Source organism: Podarcis erhardii, assembly GCF_964252035.2.
Source record: "Podarcis erhardii genome assembly, chromosome: 6".
NCBI classification, from domain to species: domain Eukaryota; kingdom Metazoa; phylum Chordata; class Lepidosauria; order Squamata; family Lacertidae; genus Podarcis; species Podarcis erhardii.
This window is the reverse complement of record NC_138510.1, coordinates 95577576-95593716: the sequence shown is the minus strand read 5'-3', so window position 1 is coordinate 95593716 and position 16141 is coordinate 95577576. Positions and strand designations below refer to the sequence as shown.

Sequence of the window (16141 nt, the reverse complement as noted above, 5' to 3'; positions counted from 1 at the left end):
TAAAGCCCAAGAATTACACAACTTTTAGAAAACATCTGAAGGCTTAGGGAAGTTTTTAATGTCCAACATTATTTTTTATATCTTGCTGGAAGCTGCCCAGGGTGGCTGGGGAAACCCATCTGGATGGGCAGGGTATAAACAATAAATTATTTATTATTAATAATAATATTAATAATTCTCAAGGAGTAGCTGCACACCAAACTATTGGGTTCTTTATTTACTCTGTAAATTAAGTGTAACAAAAGGAAGGATGGCCTAATCTGTGCCATCTGAGATCCATCAGTTGTAGGGGAGGGCTACTTTTCTTATGTAACCCTCTCACCTCTTCACTGGCAGAAAGTAAGGTTGGGGTCCTGAGGGTCTACTAGTACTCACAAGGCAATTCTTCTCACACACACACACACACACCCCAATACACACACAAAAGCCTGGATTTCAATTTCAAAACTGTTTTTTATTTAAATGTGGGGGGAAAGGGGCAATAACTTGCAGCATCAACTGTTTTGTATTAGAAAAAACAAAGAAGGGTGATAACACAGGGTTAAAGGGCAACCCAGTAGTCTAATATACTCCCTAAAGTCCAGACATGACAAAGAGATACGTCACATGGGCTATTGGGAACCTACAAATAACTCTATGAACAGTGAAAAATTCCCTACTTTCTCCTGCAAGATTCCTGTTGCGCCTGCCCCCTGCTTGCAGGCTTTCCGTCCGCATGTGGTTGGTAGCTGCAAGAATAGGATGCTGGAGTAGATGAGCCTTTGGTCGGATCCAACAGAGCTGTTCTTAGGTTTTCTGAAACGTTGTTGTCTACTTACTGCTGAGTTGGTCCACGTAGGTCTTCCTTTCTCAGGCATGCTAGGTTGGTTAGCCTTCTCAGTGATTGAGGTTTTGGAGAAGGGCTGAGAAAGATGAGGCCACCACAATACAAAGCCCTCTCCACGTGTATGTTCATAGCAGTTCTCACAGACCGGCAAGTCCTCAGACAGCAGCACTTCAGCTGGGCCAAAAGGAGACTCAACTCAGGAGACACCATCTCATCTTCACCTCCACCCAGTTCACGGGCTTGTTACTATTATTCTGCTTTTTAGTCATGTTGGATTAGGATCACAGTCATTTGTTGACCAGTGGGAATAACATCCAACCAAATATAGTTTTTGCAGCCTGATCGTTTTACAAGAGTCCGTGTACTCTCAATTCACACATAAGTTGACTTATTCACAAATGATTAAGCTGTTTCGGGGGTTCAGCCTCCTGCAGTACGTCCAATCCTAGGCACATTTGCTCAAAATTAAGTGGTTTGCACCCAAGCAAAGGATCATAGGATTGCAACCCCAAAGTGTGACCCTTGGCATATTTACTTGGAAGTAAGTCCTAATCTGTTCAGTGGCTTTTGTCACGAGTAAGTGTATGTAGGATTGCAGCCTCAGCACCCACACTTTCATGGGAGCAATCTTCATCGGACTTACTTCTAAGTAAATATCCACAGAGATCAGCTGCATGCCTTGTAAGATTTATTCACACTGACTAGATGTCAAGTGGGTCTGAAAGTATGGCAACAGCCATCCTAAAGGACCAGAGGTTCCCCATTCCCCAAAAGGAGCCTCAGTTATTCTTCCTTATGACTGGATCATGAGCAGCTGTATCTACTGGCAATGGAGAGAGTCAACACCACCTTATTTTCCCAGAGCTTCTCATCTCCTTGAAAAATAGGGCTGCAATCCTTACCCCACTTCAGTGGGAGAAAGTCCCATTCGTTCTATTCCTATAAAAGCAAGTGGGAGTCTTCCTGCCTTTATTTGCCTTTTGATTAACTTCTGGCCTCCCCAGGGCTGACCTGAGATACCTTCATTTTGTTCTTGTTGCACATGAAAAGAGTTACAATTGTATAGCACCTGCTTAACAACACTTGAACAACACTTTAAACAAACAAAAAGGGGGGAAGGTACACCTTCACCCCCTCGAACTTTTGCTTATAATCTTTGGCTAGAGAGCTGCAATACCAGAGGATGAGGGGAAGGAATGGGCAGCCAGCTGCCTAACTCAGATCAGACTGGTTTTCTTCAGGCAAGTGGATGGTTTCTGATCTGCCAGAGGGCAGAAACATCTTCGTAGTTAATACATACACACACACACATATGTATTATTGTGGATGAGGTGGGTAGCGTCGCTGAAAAATCCTTGGGCCAGTGCCTGAGGCTGCTGGCGTGGTAACCTGTTAAAGAAAGAATTAAGTTCAATTTCAAACGCAAACCCTTCAAAAATAGTGCAACCCAGAAGCAAACGGAAGTTAAATAAACATTTGCACATGCAACCCATTTGGATACAAGGCCTCCATTTTCATGCATCTTATAGTCATGGATTTTGAGATGCTTAACAGAATTTTAGACACGCACCCTCTCAAATAGTCTTAGCTCTCCCTCTACACGATGGCACAATGGCAGGGCCAGCCGTGAGCACAGCTCTACACTCAAACCAGCACCTGCATCAGACATGCTTCATGAGCTTTGACAAAGGACCTTTGCAAAATGGTAACTGTCCATGAAACCACACTATATATATATATATATATATATATATATATATATATATATACTACAATGGAGAGGTATCATGGTTCTTATCCAAGTGGAACAGCATAATCAGTATAGCTCCAGGGAGAGAGAGCAGGAAAGGCGACCCCCGGCCCCCCATGCCCTAACAACAGGCTGCTGTTTGAACGACAGAGCTGGACTTGAACACGCTTCCCCAACTTGGCTACTCCAGTTGCTGTTGGACTTAATCCCTTATCAGCCCTGGTTACGAGCCAGGCTCTCAAGGAACTTAATAGTCTAAACAGGGGTCAGCAAACCTTTTTCAGCAGGGGGCTGGTCCACTGTCCCTCAGATCTTGTGGGGGGTCGGACTATATTGGGGGGGGGGAATGAACGAATTCCTATGCCCCACAAATAACCCAGAGATGCATTTTAAATAAAAGGACACATTCTACTCATGTAAACACGCTGATTCCCGGACCGTCCGCGGGCTGGATTTAGAAGGCCATTGGGCCGGATCCGGCCCCCAGGCTTTAGTTTGCCTACCCATGGTCCAAAACATGGGGACAGCACAAGGTTGCAGAAGGCTGAACAAGGAGGGATGCCTGGCCTCACCCAAGAAAACAATTCTTACATTGCTGCTGCTGCGGTTGTTGACATCATTACTAGAGTTTATTTGTATACAATGTTGTGGCAATGCACATGCGCAGAAACCATACCTGAGCAGGACGGTAAAGTGGAACTGCCCCTCCTCTTGGGGGTGGAGGCCCATGATCAGGGATGGAGAAAGTAGCCTGAAACATGAAGCAGAAGAGCCAAGGTGTGAAACCCAGCGAAGATGCCAGGATCCGTTGCTGGGGGGCGGGGGCAGAGGAGGAAGGGGGCAGCAGAACCACCAGAAATGCAGGACATTATATTGGGAGATAAGCGGGTGGTGCTGTGGATTAAACCACAGAGTCTAGGATTTGCCGATCAGAAGGTCGGCGGTTCAAATCCCCATGACAGGGTGAGCTCCTGTTGCTCTGTCCCAGCTCCTGCCAACCTAGCAGTTCAAAAGCACACCAGTGCAAGTAGATAAATAGGTACCGATCCAGCGGGAAGGTAAATGGCGTTTCCGTGTGCTGCTCTGGTTTGCCAGAAGTGGCTTAGTCATGCTGGCCACATAACCCAGAAGCTGTATGCCGGCTCCCTCGGCCAATAAAGCGAAATGAGCGCCGCAACCCCAGAGTCGTCTGCAACTGGACTTAATGGTCAGCGGTCCCTTTACCTTTACTATATTGGGAGAAATGCTCTCAAGGCAGCTGGATTTGCACTTCTGTCAACAGGGATTCAGAGGAGCAGTTTTCCAAAGTTGAGGCCTCTCCTCACAAGGAACATGTTATTCCCGCCCCCACTTTCTCTCACCTGGCCTCCGGCATCTGGAAACATGGAGCCTTCCCTGCTGCTATGGCCCAGTGGAGTTTGGGCCCCTGTGACGAAAAAAGCGCAATGAGATTATTTCAGTTTGTACAAGGGGGCTTTTCTGCCGCAGCCCCTTTGCCTTACCACCCCACAAAAGCTTCTATCAAAGACTGGGGGATCCCTCCAGAGTTACTTTGCGGGGGTCCTATGGGCCATAGCAAGGTTCGTACACAAACATCCTTTATTACCACCCGTCAAAAACACATTCTGCAACGCACACATACTTACGAAGAGAGCTTTTTGGGAGAGGGTTGCCACCTGTGGGCGGCAGGTGAGGAACAGCTGGAGGAGGAACTAATGCAGGCCTTGTCTCCTCCACAGGAGGAAGGGATGGTTGTGAAGTCACCTGCTGCTGCAGAACGAAAATAACATATCAGTGATGGAGCCAGGTAGAATTTACCCTCAGTCTACCTTTGTTAGGAGGGACGCGGGTGGTGCTGTGGGTTAAACCACAGAGCCTAGGGCTTGCTGATCAGAAGGTCGTGGTTCAAATCCCCGCGATGGAGTGAGCTCCCATTGCTCGGTCCCTGCTCCTGCCAACCTAGCAGTTCAAAAGCACGTCAAAGTGCAAGTAGATAAATAGGTACTACTATGGGGAGAAGGTGAATGGTGTTTCCGTGCACTGCTCTGGTTCACCAGAAGTGGCTTAGTCATGCTGGCCACATGACCTGGAAGCTGTACGCCGGCTCCCTCGGCCAGTAAAGCGAGATGAGCGCCGCAACCCCAGAGTCGGCCATGACTGGACCTAATAGTCAGGGGTCCCTTTACCTTTAACTTTGTTAGGATCCCAACAGATTCCCCCACCACTTCTTTTTTTAATGTATTTTTTAAAATGATCACTCAGTACTAGATCCTGCACTTCACTTGGTTTCCCTAACTTGTTTTGTTTTGTACTTTCACAAACCTTGTAGTACTCCCAGACATGCTGATACCTCCCTCTGGTTTCTTCATTTGCCTGCAACTCTGTTGGCCCTCGCCAACTGAGCTTGCTATTAGAGGAGCGAGTCATTATTTTTTTACCACTATCGAGAAAACCTATGACAGGCCACATGGCTGCAGGCTCACCATAATGACATGGGGAATTGGGAACAGAATACAGGATTTGAGAGGCATCTTTCAGAGGAGACAACCCTGGAAATATGAAGCAAGGTCCTATAAAGCGGTTCGCCCCCCACCCCCGAATTCTTGGATGTCACTGAAGTTATTGGCAGGCCAGTAAAGGATTATTCAGCCTGCTGTAGCAATTGTAATGCACTGTGATAATGCTATATGATTTTTAATTGCCTCTTTATTACCTATTTGATTTCATATATTGTATTTTGCTCTACTACAATTTTAATCCCACAGAATTCAAATTGTAATACGATAAAACACAACGGAGGAAATACAAGAAGCGGAAAAAAGTACAATTGGAAATCAATGTGAATATTTAACATATGGATGAGCCATTTCCCGTCTACAACCATAAATCCACAGTTTGGGAAACCCTGGACTAATAAAACTCAGAAGTTAGAGTTCCAGCAGATGAACTTTAGTAACTTGGACAATGCCCTAATCCTTTTCCATCGCTCCTGTTCGCTCCTCCTCTGGCATTCCTGAACTGTGCCCCTTCCTCCTCCTTTATTCTCTGTCATAGAATCATAGAATTGTAGAATTGGAAGGGACCCCGAGGGTCATCTAGCCCAACCCCCTGCAATGCAGGAATCTCAGCTAAAGCATCCATGACAGATGGCCATCCAACCTCTGCTAAATCACCTCCAAGGAAGGAGAGCCCACCACTTCCTGAGGGAGACTGTTCCACTGGCAAACAGCCCTTGCTGTCAGAAAGTTCTTCCTGATCTTTAGCTGGAATTTCCTTTCTTGCAACTTGATGCCATTGGTTCGAGTCCTGCCCTCCAGAGCAGGAGAAAACAAGCCTGCTCCATCCTCCATGTGACAGCCCTTGAGATATTTGAAGATGGCTGTCATATCTTCTCTCAGTCTCCTCTTTCCAGGCTAAACATATCCAGCTCCTTCCATCGTTCCTCATAAGGCTTGGTTTCCAGACCCCTGGTCATCTTGGATGCTCTCCTCTAGACACTCTCCAGCTTGTCAACATCCTTCTTAAATTGTGGTGCTCAGAACTGGATACATTATTCCAGCTGTGGTCTGACCAAGGTAGAATAGAGTAATACAGTGGTGCCTCACAAGACGAAAAGAATCCATTCCGCGATTCTCTTCGTCTAGCGGTTTTTTCGTCTTGCGAAGCAAGCCCATTGACGGCTTAGCGGCTTAGCGCTATTAGCGGCTTAGCGGCTTAGCGGATCAGCTGATAAGCGGCTTAGCGGCTTAGAAAAAGGGGGGGGAGGGAGAAAAAAAACCAGGAACTCGCAAGACATTTTCGTCTTGCGAAGCAAGCCCATAGGGAAATTCGTTTTGCGAAGCGCCTCCAAAACGGAAAACCCTTTCGTCTAGCGGGTTTTCCGTCTTGCGAGGCGTTCGTCTTGCGGGGCACCACTGTACTATTACTTCACTATACTTCTGTTGAGGCAGCCTAGATTAGCAGTAGCTTTTTTGCTGCTGCATCACACTGTTGACTCGTGTTAAGCTTGTGGTCCACCAAGACCCCTAGATCCTTTTCACATGTACTGCTAGTAAGCCAGGCGTCCCCCATCTTATATTTGTGCAGCTGGTTCTTCCTTCCTAAGTGCAAAACCTTACATTTGTCTCTAATGAAATTCATTTTGTTAGTCTTAAAGCCCGGGTCTGTTGTTTCAGTCCTTGTCAAAGAATTCTAAATGCGATGTGAATTATTGAACAGACAAAACCTGTGCAAAATTTCTTCCTCCACCTAACTTTTTAAAGCACAGGACTGGCCTTGCTTCATTCCAAGAGCATATAATCCTAGTTGTTTTTAGCTTATTGATGATTTTATATTTTGAATGATTTTAAAAAGTTGTTTTTTACTGATCATTCTGGGTTTTCACTGATCATTTTATTGTTCTTGTTGTAAACGCTTTGGGGGCTTTTGAAAAAAAACAACATTCAGAAGTGGTATATATAAATTATGAAATAAAATAAGTAATTGTAGACATTGGGATTAAGCTGCTACCCATCGCTTCTGCTCCTGTTTGCCCTCACACCTGCTTTCCTTTCCACTTCATTTCTGATATTACAATATTAAGCCCACCAATGTCTCATGACACCAACACACAACAGGCGCTTGTGAACTACACTCCTTGCATGGATCTGTGGCCGTGCACCAGAGAACCCTGAGGCCCCATGGATGTTTCTCAGTGTGCAGACCACAACAGTAGTTGTTAGGAACTTTGGGTGTGGGGTGCAGGTTCTTCTGATTATTGTAAAAAGGTAAAGGTACCCCTGCCCGTACGGGCCAGTCTTGACAGACTCTTGGGTTGTGCGCTCATCTCACTCTAGAGGCCGGGAGCCAGTGCTGTCCGCAGACACTTTTGGGTCACGTGGCCAGCGTGACGAAGCTGCTCTGGCGAGCCAGCACCAGCGCAGCACACGGAAACGCCGTTTACCTTCCCGCTATAAAGCAGTACCTATTTATCTACTTGCACTTTGACGTGTTTTCGAACTGCTAGGTGGGCAGGAGCTGGGACTGAACGGCGGGAGCTCACCCCACCCCACAGCGCCACCCGTGTCCCCCTCTGATTATTGTAGCAAGCAGAAAATTCCTCTTAAAGAGATCCTGCATTACCTGAGAATCTGGAGCAGCAGCAGATGGTACCTTTTTGGAGGGTTCAGCTTCTTTAGAGGGTTTAGATCGGAACCAACGGAACCAGCCAGACCCAGAGGCCTGGGAAAATAGAAAGGGTGGGTTCAACACTGTGCTATTGTAAATCATCTTGCTCATTACTCAGCTTCCAACAGATGCCATTCGGGGAAATGCCCTAATGAGCCACTCTGACATTCCTGCCAGCGCATTCACACTGCCCTGTCCTCCCCACCATCTCTCCCCTCCCACTCCAGTAAGCGGCAGTGACTCAGCTGCTGGGAGGTCAGGTAAGTCCTTCTGCCCCACACCCCACCACACCGTCTGCTACTGGTATGTTCAAGACAAAGAACCCCATACATTAAGACTACAAACCCTATGCACACTTACCTGGCCACAAGCTAAACACAGCAGGAGTCACTTCTGAGGAAACATGTATAGGACAGGGCTGTACTTAAACGCTGTGTGAAGTTCTATATGAATGAATTAATTGCAATACTCCCAGCCACCTGAAAGGTGAATTAGACCTTGATCGTGGCTCTAAATCCAAGAGGACATGATTCTGTCCTTCCTAATCTGCTGCAAAGCAGAAATGAAATCCTGTGGGCCTGGGCATATTTTTCAGACACCGAAGGTGCCCTTCTCAGTCAGATGACTCACCTTTGCTTCTTTTTGTTCCGTTTCATCCTGTGGTAGCTTCTCTGAGGCGGCTTCCTCCCCTGATGCTTCTGGGAGCTGTGGGGCATCCTCGACCATGGATATTGTGGAACTCTCAGAAATGGTCCTGGTCCGGGCATTTAAAGTGTTCTGGCACCAAGAAGAAAATATGGAGCAGGTTCTCTTCACTGAAAAAACTTTGTGGCTTCATCTTACCGGTTTATATTGTAACCTTATCCCCTAAGGGCCTCTCCTGACATCACTCACCATCACAAGAGTCCTGTGAGACAGATCAGTATTACTCCTGTGGGAGCGGAAAGGACCAAATGAGGCTGGAACATGGCAGCCTCGGAAAAGTCACAAAGGAAGTCCTGCTATGGCAGAGTTGGGACGTGAGCCCAAGTTTCCTGAACCCACTTACTTTTTGAAATTGCTGTATAGTTTAAAGAAAAATTAAAATGTCGTATAACCATTAAAGCAACAGCTCTCCCCCTGGCATTCCACTAGACCAAACGGCTCAGTGTTTGTTTGTTTGTTTGTTTGTTTGTTTGTTTGTTTGTTTAATAAAATAATGCTTGATTGTTCCGCCTGGCCTTTGGCTTGGAATCAACTTGATCCCCTCCCCATCTTTCCTTTTTCCTTCCTATTTGGGGACTTCCCTGGGTTTTTTTCTGGCCCACGTAGGACCATTCTGAATAGTTGGCCTTGGTGAAGATTTGACGTTTTCATCCCCCAAAAGTTTTTGATTTGAGTTTCTATTGAAATGAGGCTGAATTTTAATGTTGTATTTTAATCTTGTTTTTAAGTTGTATCTTAATCAATTGTTTAATATCTGAGCCCTGTCTTGGCTGGGGAGGGTGGGGTAGAAATAAAATTTATTATTATTATTATTATCATTATTATTATTATTATTTTAAAAACCAACAACCTCAAAGCAGTTTACAAAAAGATTAAAAGCGATACAGTACAATTGAGAAAAATTCACAACCCTACTTTAAAACATACAAAAGTTAAAATACTGAAACAGATTAAATTTCCCTCAGTTTTCTAAGCATTTAGGTTGGCTTATCTAAACAAGAATGTTTTCCAGCAGGCACCAAAAAGAATAAGATAGGAAGGGGCCCCGAGGGTCATCTAGTCCAACCCCCAGGATAATGCAGGAATCCTGCCCACAGCCGTCCCTGGTGGGCTCAAACCATGACCTTCTGGTTAGTAGACAGACACACTGACCCATTGCGCCACAGGAGGGCAAGGGCAGCAACACGTCAGCTGAGAAGGGTAGGTGCATGTGTCAACAAGAACAACACAGCAATAAGAAGATGAGCCCTGCTGGGTCAAACCAAAGGCGTATCTCCCCATCTGAGAAGCTCACAATCAGGACATACAGGCAGTTGCCCTTTCTCAGTGGCTGTAGCCATCATGACTAGCAGAAATTAAATTCATTTCACATTGGAAGCAGAGGTTTATCAAATTTGGACCTTCCAAAACAATATGACAATTGAAACACAACGGTTCTTTGAAATTCATACTTTATCCAGATTTTGTGATGCAGTTCTCCAGCCATCCAAACTTCACAAAAGTGATTGAATTAGGTGAAAGTGTGCATAAAAACCTAACGTTAGTGAAAACAGCATTTAAAAAACAGGTCAACAATGCAGTGGTGCTTATTAGGAGCAATTTGCACAAAAATGTTGAAGGATGCTTGTGAGCATCTATTAAAAGGAAATCCACAAATTGCTTCAGAAAGGTGGGGAAACTAAATTTAAGATTGGATTAAAATGAGAAATGGAGAGATCCTAACAGCCACTGTAAGCTTTATCCTCTGTGGATTTGCCTAATCCCACTTTAAAGCCATCCAATTTATCACCATATCTTGTGGCAGTGAGTTCCACATTTCAGCTATCCCCCCCAAAAAACTCTCACCTGATGCTCCGGAATGCTCTCCTGATCACCCAGGAAGTGGTACGGGCCACAGGAGTCCGCGGTGCCCCCTGCAGATTACACCAGAACAAGTTTTATTGTACCCACCAGCCAAGATCTGGAGTTCAAAATGGCAAGAGCTGTTAGGAGGTATTTCAGTTCCCTGGAAATGGCCTCTGCAGCCAAAGCGTCCAGGAGACAAGTAGGTACAAACAAACAAAGGCAGAAGCAGGACGCAAACTCTTACGCCTTTCCGCAAATCAGGGGCCTGCTTTTCTCCCCTCTCCCCGCCCAATCCTAAGCATGTCTGCTGGGAAGAAAGTCCTGCTGGTTTCAATAGTGCCTTGTTCTTTGTTGGGACAGGGCTCCTATGCCTTTAAAAAAAACCAGCCTGAGAAGTTGGAATTTTACGGGTGAAGCATTCTCCATCATATAGATGAGGCACAGGCAAACTCAGCCCTCCAGATGTTTTTGGCCTACAACTCCCATGATCCCTAGCTAACAAGACCAGTGGTTAGTGATGATGGGATTTGTAGTCCAAAACATCTGGAGGGCTGAGTTTACCTATGCCTGATACAGACTGTCAGGCAGCTGTTAAATACTTAGGAGCCCCTCCACCTGCAAAAGAGGAGTGACAATCATTTTCCAGAACCCTGATTTATCACTGGTTCCTTTGCCCACCCTGGTCATCTTAAATATATCTGTGCCCCCCAGCAGAGACAGAGGCAGTGGGAAAGGGCATGGCTTGCCTTATCTCCCAAGGCCACCAAAATCAATAAATTTTTAAAAATGCAATATATGTTTTCCAGATGGAGACCAGGGAACTAATACATGCACACACCATCGCAAATCATTTCAACCGTCTCTTAACCTGGTGGCTGATGTGAGGAGAGGTCAGCTGGATGTCCTCCAGGAGGGGAAACATAACCGTGGTCACTTCCTGGAAGACAAGTCTCCAAAGCCGCATCAGTTGTATCTACAGGAGGTCCAGGATAGAAAGGCCTTCTCTGTCCCACATCTGGCTGGTCCTGAGCTGAGTCCACCGGTGGCAGGTAAGTCGAAGGATGAGACTCCAGGTCCTTCAAGCAGCCTTGGCTTTGTGCAAACTCAGAACAGGGAGCCAAATCTGGATAATGTAAGGTTTGATGGATTAGATCAGTATATCCCCCATTTCATAGATTGCCTGCACACCGGTTCAAACTCCAAGGCTACAAGTGAGATACTTTAAGCAGGAATGCCAACAGCTATTAGAAGAGCTGAGCAGCTGAATCCAACCCTCTTCTTATTCCCACTTACTGTTTCCAGCAGAAGCAAGTCTCTTAGAGTTCAGATAAAGCATGAAAGAGAGGGGCTTCTCCATTTATTTGTTCACAACATCTGGTAAGGTAAAGGTAAAGGAACCCCTGACCATTAGGTCCAGTCGTGGCCGACTCTGGGGTTGCGGCACTCATCTCACTTTATTGGTCGAGGGAGCTGACGTACAGCTTCTGGATCATGTGGCCAGCATGACTAAGCTGCTTCTGGCGAACCAGAGCAGCGCACAGAAACACTGTTTACCTTCCCGCTGGAGTGGTACCTATTTATCTACTTGCACTTTGATGTGCTTTCAAACTGCTAGGTTGGCAGGAGCAGGGACCGAGCAACGGGAGTTCACCCCGTCACGGGGATTCGAACCGCCAACCTTCTGATCGGCAAGTACTAGGCTCTGTGGTTTAACCCACAGCGCCACCTGCGTCCCTCACAGCATCTGGTATTCAAAGATATACTGTGTCTTACCATGGAAGCTCCATTTAGCTACCTGTTAGAAAGCCTATATTCCAGAAATATGCTTCAGTTATATTTTCAGCTTTAAAAAACAAAAAAAACAAAAAAACTTTCAGAGACTGGGGCTGAATATCTGGGAACTTTAGTAGCTGATCCTGTTAAAACTCCTCAGAATCTTTAGATTTGGTCAGTAATGGAAAAACCCAGCTTGACAGACCACTTATCCAGCTAACATTGCAATCCTCCCCATAAGACCCATTGAACTATCCTGGGCTTTATTCAAAAGCATGCAGGAAGAAAACAGGCCTTCTGAAGGTCTTGTAGAATTTAGATCCCTTGCCCAATGAAGGCTAGAGACAGGAAGAACAGAATGAGACCCTTAGAAACAGCCAAAGCCGAGCCCCTTTTAACCTATTCCGATGCATTTACTGCCTGAGCAACAGGGTCCACCTGTTGTTCAAATTTCAGGGCATCCACACTGTCCAAATTGGAGACAATGGGCCTAGAACCTAGATTACTTTACCTGATCAAAAAGCTTTACACAAAGAACACCTGTCACATAAGAACACCACCAGGGAATGCAATGACAGATCCTGTCGTTATAAACAGAGGAGTAAAGCAGGGCTGTGTATTCGCTCCCTCTCTTTTTAATCTTTTTCTTAATGACCTCGCTTCTCTTCTAAAACAGGTGGATGCCCACAGCCCAAAACTCAACCCGTCAAGCAGTCCCATCCTTCTGTACGCAGATGATATGATTTTGCTTTCACGCACAAGAATGGGCCTAAGACGTTTGTTAAATTCCTGTATTGACTATCTGTCCAGAATGAAATTGTGCATGAACTTTGATAAAAAGCAAAATAATGGTTTTTGGGAATTCACGCAAAAGCTATAGCTGGGTATTTGGTGGAAAACCCATCCAGCAGGTATTTGAATTCATCTACCTGGGAATCACATTCCATCATAGGCTCCTATGGTCCTTGCACCATGCAACGACAGTAAATGCCAGTAAGATCTCTATGCAGGCCATAATGCATTTCTTTATAACAAGAGGTAATTCACATATCCCCTCTGCCCTCAAGGTCTTCAACGCCAAAGATATAGCTCAGTTGCTCTATGGAATTCCAATCTGGCGGCCAGGGTTTACCCAGTTGGTAGAATGGGTGCAGGCAGCTTTCCATTTTAAGATTTTTGCTGTCCCACGTTGTGTACCCTATGCAGCGTTGTGTCTAGAGGGAGGTCAACACAAGGTAGAGACCATAGCCTGGGCGAGATTTCTTACACGCTGGTTAAACATCTGCCTCACAACAGATAAAGATCCTCTCCCTAGTGAAGTTTTGCTAGATCCCTTTCTTTCCCCAGGGCTACAACAGTTTAACATAAAGGTACAGCAACTTGGGCTGTCAGTGGAATTTTTGCGATCGATGCCCCCACCACCTGCAAAGGCTGTAATAAAAACTAGGTTGTGGGACATTGAACACCAGGAACTAGCAGTACCAGTGGAAAAAACGTGTTCCCCTCTTAACTTTCAACTTTCTTGGGCACATGAAATTAACCACAATTATCTTGAATTTTTGATTAATCCTCAAGAAAGAAGGGCATTTTCGCTGGCCAGGTTTAATTCAAACGTCCAGTGGGGAAAGTTCTCGGGAATGGTGGAAGGAGGAAGAATTTGCCCATGTGAAGACCATCAGGTGGAAACTCTTACACATATGGTTCTTCAATGTAAGCTATATGTTGATCTCCGCCAGCAGTTCCTAGATCAACTCTGCATCCCCAAATGGAAACCAGAGTTGGAGGTCATACATTTTCTATTATTGGGGAATAATCAGGAGCTCACCAAGTTAGTGGCTAAATATCTTTATCTGGTTTTTTGTCGTCGAAACGCGTTGCAGACGTGTGATCTCCTTGGAGACCTAGAGATGTAATGTTAGCCTGCTTTGCCTTTTTCATTTGACAAATGTTTTGTTTCACTGGGAAGGTGGGAATTCTGTATTGATTTGCTATGGATGCTTGTATGTGATTCCAATAAAAGGTTTGATGATGATGATTAAGGATACCAATAGGCTTCTGCAAGTCATATTTCCAGGGAAGTCTTTGAATCCAATCCAGTAGCAGAAAGGAGCAATCTCAGATGTACCAGAATAAATGTAAAAGGGATTCATTTAACTGGCCCCAGTGCAGCTGTGTGCTCCTTTCTGTGAACACCTGCCACTGTTCATCCTTTCGTTCTTTTACCTGGTGTTGATCCACTGGTTCTGGGAAATTCTGGCTGGGCGCAATTGGCATTGCAAAGACTTCCATCCTCCTTAAATGAGACGAGAAGGAGAAAAAGAAAAACAGGTTAATCAAAGCTTGAAGCCAAGTGGGGGCAGCTCTGGGGCAGCAGGCAAGAAGGTGGATGAAACGCCAACAAGGAACAAGTCACAGAGGCCACAGACAAATCACCAGGGCTCACTGTGAACAGTCTTCATCACCCACCATTGGGAGGAGGTGGGAATGGAAGAGTTTGGATTTGATATCCCGCTTTATCACTACCCTAAGGAGTCTCAAAGTGGCTAACAATTTCCTTTCCTTTCCTCCCCCACAACAAACACTCTGTGAGGTGAGTGGGGCTGAGAGACTTCAGAGAAGTGTGACTGGCCCAAGGTCACCCAGCAGCTGCATGTGGAGGAGCGGAGACGTGAACCCGGTTCACCAGATTACGAGTCCACCACTTTTAACCACTACACCACACTGGCTCTACATTGAACTCTATGTCATATATATAGTCAGAACTCTACACAGCAACCCCAATTACATCCCCTGAACTGAGTAGCACCCATCTTCTGCCCTTTAGGCGGCAGTTCCACAGATCTCTGCAGATAAATCTTCTGTTCATCAATGCAAAATGTATACGCCACACTCTCCGACATCAGGATGGCATCCGATGTGGTATTAAACCACGAGAAAGCGTCGCAAAGCCAAAACAAGTGTTTTCTGAAAGCAGCCATGTTGCTGAAGCCGAGGGAGGGAAACCAACGGAGGAGAGGCGACACTGGCGAGTGCCAGATTCTGCCGTCAGCGTGACAATGGAGGCATGGCCTCACCCATCCGTCACGGGGAATGGTATTCAGAGAAGTACCGTTGCCTGGCAACAGAGACACATCCCCTGGACTTCCCAGAGATGGCAACCATGCGGGAGGTGGAGCAGGAAGCAGGAAGTCCCTGTTTTCTGCCTCAGATGGTAAAGCAGGCTTTGGGTGCCATGTGCCTCAAGTTGGGAAACAGCTGTTTCTCTTCAGCTTAATCCAAGTGGCCAGAAAGAGCTAGATCACAAATCAGCCCATCAACACCCCACCCAAGAAGCCTTACCTCCCACTGCCGACATCTGGTTCGGAGCTCTGAAAGCCAAGCCGGTTCCCAAATGGCCTCTTGCACAGACTTCTCCAGCAGGCAGGGGTCAGAGAGTTTCAGGCGCTCTGCCAGCTGTGCGATTGGGAAGAAGCGAGGAGGAGAGCAGCAGTTAGTTCAGAGGATCCAGAATCACTGCTCCAAACAGTCAGCAGAGGGCTCTTTAAGTTAGGTGGCAAAAGAGGATTATTATTTTTTCCAAAAAAAAAAAATATTAGGGATTTCAACATAACAATTTAACAAAAATACATCATCCACATTTCCCCCTCCCCCCCCCTAAAAAAGAAAAACCCGTCCTCTCACACACACCCCACACACCCCCAGACCTCCCTCAGCTCCTCTCTCTGGTTTCTCAGCACATGTTATTTTCTGCATGTTATAAAATTGTAAAGATCCTCAATTTATCTGTCTGTATGTTACCAATAAAGAATTTGTGAGTGTTTATTCAAAACCTGCCAAGGAGTCCAGTTCATTTTTTTTGTTTCTTTAAATACTTTGTAAAAGGTTCCCATTGTTCTTTAGAGTCACAGTTATCCTTGTCACGTAGTTTATGTGTCAATTTCGCTAATTCCGCATAATCCACCAAATTTTCTTGCCACAGTTCTTTAGTCTGGATTTCCTCATTCTTCCATCCTTGTGCTATTAAGACTCTTGCGGCCATTGTCGCATACATGAAAATGTTTTTTAATTTCCCTGGC

At 45.7% G+C, this 16141-nt stretch overlaps 1 protein-coding gene across 2 annotated transcripts in view; it reads right to left on the bottom strand.

The window, feature by feature from the left end:
- Positions 1-433: 433 nt before the first annotated feature.
- SEC16B (SEC16 homolog B, endoplasmic reticulum export factor) overlaps positions 434-16141 on the bottom strand; it is a 50467-nt gene continuing 34759 nt past the window's right edge. For both annotated transcript variants that reach the window (XM_081865140.1, XM_081865141.1), the window contains 10 exons: positions 15405-15518; positions 14289-14358; positions 11161-11415; positions 10293-10360; positions 8373-8519; positions 7698-7796; positions 4223-4346; positions 3938-4002; positions 3253-3327; positions 434-2215 (listed from right to left, as the gene is read on the bottom strand). In XM_081865140.1, coding sequence (XP_081721266.1) covers positions 2144-2215; positions 3253-3327; positions 3938-4002; positions 4223-4346; positions 7698-7796; positions 8373-8519; positions 10293-10360; positions 11161-11415; positions 14289-14358; positions 15405-15518 — 1089 coding nt within the window. In that variant the 3' untranslated portion in view covers positions 434-2143. The remainder of the gene's footprint in view (positions 2216-3252; positions 3328-3937; positions 4003-4222; positions 4347-7697; positions 7797-8372; positions 8520-10292; positions 10361-11160; positions 11416-14288; positions 14359-15404; positions 15519-16141) is intronic.